The sequence below is a fragment of the Dysidea avara genome, chromosome 13 (genome assembly GCF_963678975.1).
Source record: "Dysidea avara chromosome 13, odDysAvar1.4, whole genome shotgun sequence".
Taxonomy (NCBI): domain Eukaryota; kingdom Metazoa; phylum Porifera; class Demospongiae; order Dictyoceratida; family Dysideidae; genus Dysidea; species Dysidea avara.
Window position 1 is genome coordinate 2,414,179 of NC_089284.1, and position 12,440 is coordinate 2,426,618.

Sequence of the window (12,440 nt, forward strand, 5' to 3'; positions counted from 1 at the left end):
GCTATTTTTAGGTCACTTTCTCCATAAAGAGATTGTGACCTAACAATTTGCAACGTGTAGCTCTCAAACACTTAGCACATTCTAGTCAGCAACAAGGAACAATGGCAGTAAGCAGTCTTCTTGGAGATACAGTAATTAAGAAGATCAGTGGTGACAAGGTGGAAGAAGCAGCCACAGCTACGTTTTCTGGAGCAGGCAAAGTGGTCGGACTTTACTTCTCTGCTCACTGGTGTCCACCATGCCGCGCCTTCACCCCAAAACTGGCTGAGTGGTATAACAAAATCAAGAGCGGATCAAATGCCGAAAATTTTGACATCGTCTTCCTCAGTTCGGACCGTGACGAAGGAAGCTTTAGAGAATATTTCAACGAAATGCCATGGCATGCAGTTAGCTTCAGCGATAAAGCTACTAAGGTATCTTACTGTTAGTGAAGAAATATGAATTAAATGCAATAACTCTGCAGACGAACTTGTCTCGAAAGTTTAAGGTGTCTGGTATTCCAACTCTAATCTTGTTGGACGGCGAAACAGGCGCTGTATTGACCGCTGACGGAAGATCCATTGTAGCGGAGGATCCTGAGGGAACACAATTCCCATGGAAGCCTAAACCACTCAGTGAGCTGATTGGAGAAGAATTTGTTACCACAGGTCTGAAGGAAGTTGGAAAGGAAGCAATTGAGGGTAAAGTGCTGGGACTTTACTTTTCTGCCCACTGGGTAAGTCTGAATCATTTTCAAGCAGGATATATATACTTAACTTGTTTTGCATTCTAAAAGTGTTGAATAAGAAAGTGTAGCTACTATTAATGAAGACCATATTTCCTGCTATGTAATTCCCTTAAAAGTGATAATTAATTTACCATTCTAATAATGGCCAGTGTACCCACAATCAATTTACACTAAAAATTTACACTAATTATAAGACATGGCTATCTACTTGTTGGCTAGATATAGTGGAAGTTACAAACTGTTGTTGGATTTCCTAGTAGAGCACGTGTTACTTTTAGATAAGTTGTAATGTAAGTTAGCTCCTTAACTTTCAAAGTTCTCTTGCTAACCTTTGCAATAAAAAATGTCAAGGATTTTTAATTGTTTTCTTTGAATCACAGTGTGGACCATGTCGAGGATTCACCCCCCAACTTGTGGAATCTTACAATAAGCTCAAACAAGCTGGAAAGAACTTTGAAATCATTTTCTGCAGCAGTGACAGAGATGATAAATCTTTTAAGGACTACTTTGGAACAATGCCTTGGATATCTCTTCCCTATAATGATCCAAGGAAAAAAGCTTTGAGCAGACATTTTGATGTTTCAGGTAAAGTTGTTACAACTTAGAAAGGGGAATTATAAGTGGTCATGTTTGGAATTTTGTTTGTTATGTTAGGAATCCCCACCCTCGTGATTGTTGATGAGGAGAGGAAACTTGTCACTACTCAGGGAAGAGCAGCTGTCTCCAATGATGCTGATGGCAAGGAGTTTCCATGGTACCCTAAACCGCTTAACAAGCTGACTGGAGCTACTGCCGGCCAAATCAATGACAGTCCATCTCTCATCTTATTTACTAGTAAGAAAACACCTCTAGATATTTGTGTATGTATGCAAGTCCTCATGTCTTGGTTAACCTCAAGTATGCAACTGCATAAACTAGCATAGTCCCTAGCACTTGTCATCCAGTAGGATACATTAGGGCTGGTTTTCAAGAACAGCAAAAAATGCCTCCAAGGTCTTAATGGGGAACTATGGAGGTCACTGGTATTGTACAAAATTGTGCCTAAGCCACTACAAGAGTTATGAAAGTTTCTGGTTCTTCTGCATCACAGACAGAACACAGAACAGTTTGTAAATGAAAGCAAACACAGTAAAACACTGACAACACAGCAACAAAGATAGATGCTATGCACACTTTAACCCTTAAACCTGCAGAAAACTTTTTGGAAATGCGTGTTTACACAATATGGGCATGCATGGCGACACTAGGTGGGGTAACTTAATTCTTACAGCCTACAAATACACTTAGATTAAAAGTGTGTTTACTGGGCTACTTGGAGAAGGTTAAATGAACACTGTAACTACAGTGGCTTACTTGTTATGAAGTGGTGAACAGCGACAAGTCACGTCTCCGTGTTACTAAATTCTTGCCACGTGTTTAATTTCGATTGTGGGTTTACTCACATGAGTCATATATGGCCTGATGCAGAATTTCACGAAGAGTTGAATGAAAGTTGTAGCAAAGTGATAGGATCAACTACCATCAAGTTATTGACCATTTTATAAAGGTATGTAAAGGGTTTGCGTGTTTCCTTACTGAAAAGTTATTTTCACGGCTAGTTTTGGCTTCACCATTTAGTGTTAGGGTAAAACCCTAGGTATCATTTTGATCCTTGCTACATCATAGTAGAATGACATAAATTGCATAGCTGTAGTATGGACGCTTCGAAAGTTGCAGAACTTCGTGCAAAGCATGCGTATTAAGTGTGAATCCAAGTTTCTGGATTATGCGGGTTTAAGGGTTAATTTGTGTGTTTCACTAAGATAATTGTAGTATGCCATGTCGTAACAAATGAAAGTGTACCTTTGCTGCCATTTTTGTTTCTAAGGTTTGCTAGATGGAAAAAGTACAGAGTATAGCAAACTGTTTGTCTGCATTCAATATTATTGCAGTCCATACAAGCTAGTCGTAGGCTACTGATCTAACTCAGTCTTTTGCTTACTTTGTGTACTCAGTTACGTGTGCTAAGTATTAGTTCCCAATGATACGTACGTCACAGTGATTGTTTATGCACTTAAAGAATGTGTCACTTAGTAGTTAAATAATTCTATCAGTTAATTGTGTGATTGAACAATGTGTAGATGGTGAGCAAGAGGAGATGGACAAGGCAATGAAGGTCATTGAACCAGTTGCTAAGGAATACATAGAAAAATGGAAGAAGGAAAATAAGGAACAGGTAAGGAAATAGTTAGCACACAGGTGCTGTGACCAAACTTTTTGATTTAAATTGCAAATTTGTTTGAGTAAGTTTCACATGGGTTGATGCACCATGCATGACTTAGGGCTGCTCGGCAGACAAACTGTAACAAACTGTTTGCTCTGCTACATGTACACCATGTTCTGATTGACAATCCTATAATCCCAACAGTTAATTGAGGACCTTAAAAACCAGGATATAACTTTTGTTGGTCCCAAAGTTACTACATTTTGTAAATTGCACTTTTAGTAATAGCTTTTTGTGTGTTTTAGGAGGTGTACTTCTTCTATGCCGGTACTGGGGATGGAAGTGATGATGATATTGTGCAATCATTACGTCAATTTGCCAACCTGGCAGACACCACCCCACTACTAACTATCATAGACATTCCTGAGCAGACAGTGTATGTGAGTGATACTACAGACATGACTGAAGCTCTCATTAGAGAATACCTATCCAAATATCTGGCTAAAACATTGGATGGAAAACCACTCCGTTCAACTTAGTTTTTGGTGTTACTATTCTTGTTTGATTGTGTTAATTAACTACAGAGCTAACTAGACAGTTTGTTAGTAGTTCTTTTTTTTTAACTTGGTATGTACAAAAATTTTATTAGTAAAATAATCACTTATGATTAGTTCGCTTTAAATAGAAATGAAGAAGATGGACTGGAGAGAAGTGGGGAAGTATGCTAGTGCATGTAGTGTGATACCTATTTTATGGCTGCGAGAAGCTGTACAGCCGTACATTACAGAAGACCGTACAACGTGCAGGAGACGATGAAAGCTATCTGTGCCCCGAGAAGAATGAACCGAATTCATCGCTTGGTCTTTTGCCTCTTTGGCGTTTCCTTCCTACTCGTGCTGTGGATGTGGCATGCCTACCTGCCTGGTGACAAGATACGCTGTAATTCTCCTGACTGTTGGAAGCAGTACGAAGCGATCATGGCTAACACGAAAGAAGAAAAGAAAACGTTTCGGTCACCACTGGCCAATATAAGAGGAGTAGTATTGGGCGGGGTTGAAAGGAGTGGTATCAACTTGCTACGTACTGTGTTGAATGCACACCCAATGCTGGACTGTACTCATGAAATATCCTTGACAAAGTGGAAAGAGTATGACATGACAGACCATGAGGTGCTGTTAGACATTGCCAAAGCAATCAAAGAAGAACTACCGGATGACAACATTTGTGTTAGAGCAGACTTTGATTATATAGACATAATTTCAAAGATTCTTCCCAATGCCAAATTTATTGTCGTCGTCAGGGATGGTCGAGCAGTGGCACATTCTTTGACATCGCACACCGGCATGTATCCTGACTTTGATTCTGCATTAAATGAATGGAGCAAGTCTCTTACCATGATGCTTGATAACTGCTATGGATTGGGTAATGAAGTGTGTATGATCATGATTTATGAGAAGCTGGTCGTTGATACAGAGGTGTGGATCAAAGCGGCACTCAATTTTGCTGGTCTACCATGGAATTCAGATGTACTGAATCATAGTAGTATCACAGAGGATGATTACTATAACAAGTAAGGAACCACTGAATACAATATTTAAATGTTGGTAGCATGGTAATCTATTGGGAGGAATGCTATGCTTTTATACATGTATAGTGCTTCACTATAACATGTCACTGACTGGCTTGTTGACTTTTGTGTAGTCAATAGCGTAAGTTGCCAATTATCAGTAGGTACCAATTATTGGCACTTGTAAAGTGCACAGACTACAGAGTATATAGAAGCTACCCAGTAACACTGTACTGTTGTACCCTCTAAAACATCAGTATTTATAGTTCCTAGCTCGAAGCTATGCTGGCTAACAATGGAATTGCATAAACAATTTTGTATCGGAAACCTGTATGTTTTTGTGTCTAACCTGAATATATCTCAAAACAGCTGGCTTCATCTTCCTAAAACTTCTGTGAAATGGAGTTATTTAAGGACTGTATATCGCACAAAATGTACCAGGGAGGTGCTGATAAATTCACACAGTCTGCCGATAATTGTGACTGGATTTTGGAAGAACGATCAAATCACATATTAGAAATTTCAAGATAAACTGTTTAAAGAATTCAAGTCAACATAACTTTCCAAGGATAACAAGCACACGTATGAAATTTACTCAAGAGATGCATCAGTATATTACTTTTCAGACCACTTCCAGCACTTGTAGTTACTTGTAGAGTTTCCTGCCAAATAAAATAGAAAATCTGAGCAGTTGCATGAGCAAAGTAGTATCACGAGTACTAACAATGGGGAGGAGGATGGGGGGTGGGCAAGTAATAGACTTCAAAATGCAGGCAGACCACAATTGAAGTCCAAACACAAGGTTACCGTACAGCGTAATAATTCGATGGGGGGAAATTTTGACGAATTCATTATTGTCAAATATTTACAAGGAAAATTTTGACGAATGTGCTGACTTCAGTATTCTAATTAACCAGTCATGTGAGCTTTGACGAGGAAAAATTTGACGAATTGCAACAATTCGCCAAATTCGTCAAAATCCCCCCCCCCCCCCCGTTAAATTATTACACTGTACGGTACAGGCTATGCTGGCTTCTTAGTGGCTGATATCAACAGAAAAAAATGTTTAGCCAACATTATTAGGCCATCCACCAGTAAACCACTGATTCTTGCCAAACCAGGCCAGTGATAAAATATCACCCTAAAACCTGCCTTAATGTTTCCTCACAGCGACGCAGCACTATTGGTTGAGTAAAATCAAGCCCAAAAGAGCCTTCAGATCGACCACAAACGTTTTTGTCAAATTGTTACAGATATTTTTATTTGATGGAATTTTCTACTGCCTGCCTGTTGCGTTCAGTCAAGCATAGCAGAAAACTGGGTACAGCTACAGCCCTACTTCTTTCACAAAAACGTTTCAAGAAGAAACCTTTGGCACATTGATAAACATATAATTTATGCTCTATTGTCTTGCCTTTTATCCTTCTGTACCAGTGAAGGCTCTTCATCGATAGTAGGGCTTCCATCCACAGGTGTAGCTACATGTTACACAACATTATGCAATTTAATATAGCACGCCTGTGGACATGTATTGTAGACATTGCAGCGCTGAGTGAGCTGTCAGAGACAAGTGTTTGTACTTGCATGAACGTTTGCTGTGGTCATCACTGTTCACTACAGGCATGGATCCAGGCTTCTAAAAGGGGAAGTTCCACTCTTAATGGTAGACTCCCCAGCAGTGTGTTTCACTGTTAAATCTTACCATTTAGGCCATTAGAGATGCAACTGAAACCTTCAGCAGTTGCTGAAATAGCTTTAGAAGATAAAGACGATAGTTATTTTAGAGACTAATAAACTGATTTTAGTTTATTAAATTGAAGAAAAACTTGTCAGCAGAGCCTCCCTCCCTGGATTCGCCCCTGCACTAGCTGCTTCTCTGGTTCGCTTCATCATTATCCAGACTGGTAGCATGCTATCCTTCATGGGTTTCTTTGTGTTTTTCACATGATGTGTCAAGCAAACCACATAATTTATACGTAGCTATATTATACTATAGCTAGTAAGTGCTACTAATGCCATGTAAACAAAGTTAGTGAGTGAATCTTGTTTTAAGTTAGATAACTTGAGTGAATACAGTTTAGTGATAACTGTAGTGTGTTATAGTGTTAGATAATCGGCAAAGATTTGCTGACTACTTGCGTACCATATTTCCTCGTATAAAAGCCTGGGCTTTTATTTCCTTCCCAAGACATGCCAACTCTCACACATTAGGCATGAGTCTCGCTCTTTAGCTAGTAATCTCACGCTCTCACGCCTTACTCTCTGTTTCTCACTCTTTCAGCTTAGTTCTCACGCCTGATCTGTCTTCACACTTATCCCTGTGCTTAAAGTAGAACAAGTGAGCTAGCCCTGTGCTTAAAATAAGATTGTTGGAAAGAAGGTGTACGTGCTTCGTTTTCTTTAGGTATAAAAATAGATCATATGCTATATTGTACCTTATGATATCAAAGACTCCACACTATTTATGGTAACTTAAGGTCTACATTTTTTTGAAATGGGCGACCTTTCAACTTGAAAATGATTCAAATGGGTTCTGAGATAGTAGATTATTGATTATTTCGTGTGTCAAGATAATCCAGGAAGTCTGAGCTAAGGAAGAAGTAGTACTAGGAAGAAGGTAGTCAAAGTTGAAGTCTACTCATTAATCAGCATTCATGCACTGTTTATTAGTCTATTATATTAGCTATACTGTACTATAGGAGGCAGTCAATGCATCTCACATGTATCTAACAGCAAGTATTGGGAAATAAATTACAGGTGCTTACTAAAACGGCTGTAGCTTATGAATACAATGATGTACAGAGTTAAACTTGCACCATTGTGTTCACCATGGATAGGGGAATCGATTGCTGGGTAAGTTATGCCATTTGTTTACATCATGGTTGAAACTATAGCACATGATCAATCTTTCTTCACTGATTTTGTCTTTACGAAAGATGATACTCATGTATCCATTGGTCTTCTGCAAAAAGACTTTCACGTTCCTCTTGAGTAGGCAAATAAGGCCAGGCAAACTTGATTACTTGTTTCTCATCCCTAAAAATTTGGATTTCCATAAGGGCGCCATGATGGGGGGTCATTTTTCATTATTCATTATAGAAAATACTCCAAATCAACCTGTCTGTTACTATAAAGGTTAGCTAAAACCTTTTAAGAACTAGTACTTACGTTTTACCACCATTTCTGAGGTGCAAGTGACATTTGCTGTGCTGTAAAATGATAGTCAGCCCTCTTAGCATCAAAATATGTGTACACGTGATTGATAACAGCAATAATGAAATTAGAGGTGGTGGGGTAAAAAGGGATGCGAGCGCTGGGATGAGAAACAATTAATCAAGTTTGCCTGGCCTGAGATGATATTCAGGTTTTTATTGTTAGACTCTTTCTTTGCAAAGAACAGAACATTTAAACAATTACAGATTTATAAAAATAATATGCAAGTGTTACCCATTGTAATCAATGCTTTATACTAGGTTTGCACGATTTCAGATTTTTTGCACATCCAGTCACATAATGGTGTGACAGTTTCTTAATATCCTGTGTATTAGTCTTATTGTCTATTTGTACAATGCATAGATACTACATAACTACCTTTAAAATGTGCTTATTGATAGGTTAGGGATGATCCATGGTAGACTAAAAGAGCCCATCCATTCTGACTCTATTGATGAGTGGAGACCAAGCGTGACCGAAGAAGAAGCACAGAGACTATTTGCGTTGGCACCGTTACTGAGAAAACTGGGATACCCACAATAGAAATGTGTTATTAAATCTATATCCTTTGTACATTTGGTGATAATCATTAGTTGATTGGTGTGCTTTTAATTTGTGTAGTGGGCGGGGTGACGTCATTGTGTGTTATGATGGGCGTTTAAAAGAATTGTGACGTACGGAACTGGTGATGCATCAATATGTGGTATTATAATAGACCGTCAATTGCTTCAGTTTGCTATGAAAAATGATGGCAGGAATTCGAAGATGGAAACTATTTCTATGCCTTTCCTTCAGTGTCGTCGCTCTAATACTTCTATTTGGAGAAACGAAATTTAGCTTTTCGTCGATACGGATCCCTGCATGCTTACAACAACCACAAGTTCAGGAGAAGATTCGATCCGTGGTGGTTGATAGTGAAGTTAATGCACAGTTAATTGTAAAACCAGTGATATTTGTTGGTGGTGTGCCTCGCAGTGGTACCACGTTGATGCGAGTCATGTTGGATGCACATCCAGATATTAGGTGTGGGGAGGAGACCAGAGTTGTTACACGCCTCCTAGCTATGAGATACAACTGGGAAGTACGGGATATAGAGCGGAGACGTCTTGATTCAGCTGGTCTCAACATGTCAGTATTGGACGATGCCACAAGAGCATTTATATCTCAAGTAATCGTAAACCATGGGCCACCAGCAGAGTATTACTGCAACAAAGACCCACTGAATTTTAAATACCTTAAAACACTGATAAGGATGTTCCCAAATGGTAAATACATACTGATGATTCGAGATGGCCGAGCTGTAGCACATTCAATAGTAACTCGCAATGTGACCATCGGTGGAGTTGATACAAAGAGCCTATTGTCTGCTGTCTCATTTTGGAACAAAGCACTAACAACTATGTTGGAGCAGTGCAATGCTATTGGCCATAATAAGTGCTTATCGGTCTACTATGAGAAGTTGGTTAAAGATCCAGAGTTCTGGATGAGGAGGATATTGAGATTTGCAGGAATACCCTGGCATAAAAATGTCCTTCGACATCATGAGCTTATTTCATCAAAGGAAATCTCCCTGTCCAAGTAAGCAGTGGGAGTAGTAATAGCCATTTCTAGTGTTTAACTATAGAAAGTCATTTTCAACACAGTGTCAAGAATGTTATCATTACTGTATTGCATATGAATTATTTTTTTGGAGGGGGGATAGCTTTCAGATGAATCTTTGATGTAAAGTATACGTTTTTGCTGACTATGAATTGCACAAGTTACTGTAAACCAGGAAAAATCCGTCGTCAAATATTTTTCGTCACTGGCTATATCGGCAAAAATTAGAACTAATTATTTTTAACTATACGAATAATTTATGCATACAAATATTAACGTGCAAAAAAAATTTTTTTGCCGATTATGCCAACGACAAAAATGTTATGTCGAAATTTTTTATAAGACAAAATTTTCCTAATTTTTGTTAGCTATGTAAATGTGCCATAACCATCAAATTCAAGACAGAGTCACAATAGCTTGGATGAAAATGAAACATTTTTGAAGTGGTAATTTTCTTGGGATGCGATTATACCAACTCTGAGCTTAATCCATTGTAGGCGTCTTTGAGATATGCACCTTGAGATTTCAATTTATTTTTCTTAATTAGCTTTGGGAGTGCATGAAAACTTGTCTATGAATCTTCAAATTTTGGGAATGATGCAAGCATGCTCCACTTTGTTCGAATTGGATAAAGAGCTATTGAGTTACATGATTTTCAAAAATTGTATGTTTACCAGGCAAACTGCTCTCGGAAGCTAGGTTACATGATAGTAAAATGCTTACAATCAAGATACTCTAATAGAACAGTCATACTCTAATAGGACTTTCAGCAAACTTATTGCAAACTTCTATACCAGTGCAGCCATTTCTTGGTTGTCATTTCACATCTGTCACACTAGCCATCTTTGGAAGCTACACTCTGTATAATCATCTGTTTTCTATTAGCTCGTAACTATAGAAAAATACTTACATATGAACAACGTGTGTAGGACATGCTGTTCAGGTTTATTAGTGTGTGCCATTGTTGGTTTCAGGATGGAACCATCCACCAACCAAGTAAAGGAGCCCGTAAACAGTAAGGCTATTGACAAGTGGAGACATGACATACCAGAAGAAATGCAGAAAAAGATGTATCGAACTGCTCCTTTGTTAAGCCAGTTGGGCTATAGCTGATAGTACTATATTTTGTATGTCTAAAATCAATTTAGCACATTTCTGTAATCTTGTGCTAATACTTTTTTTTTATCAGTTAAATAACAATAAGCTGCATCCTTGTACAGTTTATCATCACAATGATAAAGGTATCCCAATGCTAGATACCGTATAGGGTTACATGTATTTTTGAGTCAGACACTAAGTACATTCATTCTACATGGTACAGACACATGTCTTTATGATTCTTATACTCTGTACAGTCAAATCTATTAGTATGCTATTATTTATGTTATTTCCTGCTCCATCCTCAGCTGGTATCCATGCATCTCAGTTCCATACTAATTAAATGCATATTAAGCTGGGTAGGCTAAGTGCTTTGTAGTTACAGGATTATATTAGATATATTAAGGCATTAGGCCTGCAAAAGTGAACTTCAAGATTAAAAACTTAACATTTATACATTGTCACACTTTGTCTTGAAGAAGCAATACAAAAGTTACAACTTCTGTAGGAAGATGACAGACATTTTCTTTAACTTGATCTAAAGTATAAAATGGGCGCAAATTGTGGAATTTTTTAAAGTGAAGTAGGGGGTATATATGTTGTTAAAACAAGAGATGTATTTCAGCATGGCTCTGTATTCTAGTAGTCAAAACACTATACTCTAATAGAACATTCATAAAGGAACAATTTCAAAATGGCATTGTTCTATACCATATGCGTATTTTGTACCATACGTTATATATACGCGTATGGTACATACCATATGCGTATACGCATACGGTACAACCATACGCGTATGGTACGGAAAATCGTACCATCTGAGTATAGGCTATAGCTAACCTGCTTTGTATATAATATCAAGCAGAAGGTTTTTACACTGTCGTACCTATTGACTATGCTGGATGGCACTCTGCTTTCATTTCTTTTTTGGCGGAAGAGGGAGTGGGAAGGGGCCCGGCTAGTCTTTTAGCAGTTTCTGTAATTCAGTCAAGATCGAGCTAGCTAGGTATATATACCTCTATATAGAGCAATCATATTTTGGTCTGATTAGCTATTCTATTCTCTAGAGCTGAGATGTATTTTGTAATTAAGATATAATTTGCTTTACTGCATGATGCAAACCTACACTGTTAAAACTGAGGTGGTCATAGCACACTTAACCAGCAGCACACCCTTTGGGTGCAGGCACACTTTCAGGATATAGTGTGTGAAGCACACAAGACAAGCAGTGTGACTGTATATTGGTGTACATGGCATCCTTTATCATTTAGAGGTAGTAGGATGTATAGAAAAGCATCAATTTTTATGTGCTATAAATAAACTTATTTTGTGCTAAGCCATTACACTGACACACTACAATAAAATGTGTATTCGTGCATAATTATGTGGTATGCCCTAAATGTGCTGTACATAGCATGTACTCTTGTGGTGTATGTGGAGATGATGGTCCACATTTGTCCATTAGTTAGTAAATATGAACCCATTTGTCCATTCAGTAGTTAACCATCATCTCCTACACATCACATACTTCGCTGAAGTATGTGTGATTTGCACAAAAACACATTTATTGTAGTGACAGTTCAAGTCGATGAACAAAGCCAGTATGTTTGTATCAATAAAGTAACCAATTTGCATCAACCAAGAATAAAACTCTTGATTAACATTAACTCATAGAATTTCCATTAGATTAATCCAGTGAACAGAAAAGATAATCAGTGGGGGCCCATACATATCTTAAGGTAGCTTCAGCTGAGTGAAATTAAACCCACAATCAAACTTCAGGCTTGGTGATATAGGTTTATTATACATTTTGAAACAATGTTTCGGATTGGAAAGCAGTAAGTTGCGGACTGACTAATAGTGTTGTGTACTGTTTGTAGATTGTTGACATTCCAGGAATGTTACACCAATTGTGAAATTGCAGATGATGTAATATTTCACAATAATACTATGATGAGTGGTTGACTTTGATAATAAAGCTGTCACATTCTACCCTTCCACTCCTGAATGCACAAGTGCTTTTTTTCTCCACA

At 38.0% G+C, this 12,440-nt stretch overlaps 3 protein-coding genes across 3 annotated transcripts; all 3 read left to right on the forward strand.

Moving 5' to 3' along the window:
- The first annotated feature begins 2 nt into the window (after nucleotides 1-2).
- LOC136243461 (nucleoredoxin-like) lies at nucleotides 3-3,597 on the forward strand. The gene is made up of 6 exons (XM_066034966.1): nucleotides 3-413; nucleotides 464-715; nucleotides 1,108-1,312; nucleotides 1,382-1,561; nucleotides 2,848-2,942; nucleotides 3,236-3,597. The coding sequence occupies exons 1-6, from the start codon at nucleotides 102-104 to the stop codon at nucleotides 3,467-3,469; spliced, it is 1,278 nt and encodes a 425-aa protein (XP_065891038.1). The 5' UTR covers nucleotides 3-101; the 3' UTR covers nucleotides 3,470-3,597.
- LOC136243464 (protein-tyrosine sulfotransferase 1-like) lies at nucleotides 3,571-8,322 on the forward strand. The gene is made up of 2 exons (XM_066034969.1): nucleotides 3,571-4,500; nucleotides 8,112-8,322. Exons 1-2 carry the CDS (start codon nucleotides 3,683-3,685, stop codon nucleotides 8,251-8,253), a joined length of 960 nt encoding a protein of 319 aa, XP_065891041.1. The 5' UTR covers nucleotides 3,571-3,682; the 3' UTR covers nucleotides 8,254-8,322.
- Nucleotides 8,323-8,351: 29 nt separating this feature from the next.
- Nucleotides 8,352-10,687, forward strand: LOC136243463 (protein-tyrosine sulfotransferase 1-like). The gene is made up of 2 exons (XM_066034968.1): nucleotides 8,352-9,288; nucleotides 10,284-10,687. Exons 1-2 carry the CDS (start codon nucleotides 8,456-8,458, stop codon nucleotides 10,420-10,422), a joined length of 972 nt encoding a protein of 323 aa, XP_065891040.1. The 5' UTR covers nucleotides 8,352-8,455; the 3' UTR covers nucleotides 10,423-10,687.
- Nucleotides 10,688-12,440: the final 1,753 nt, after the last annotated feature.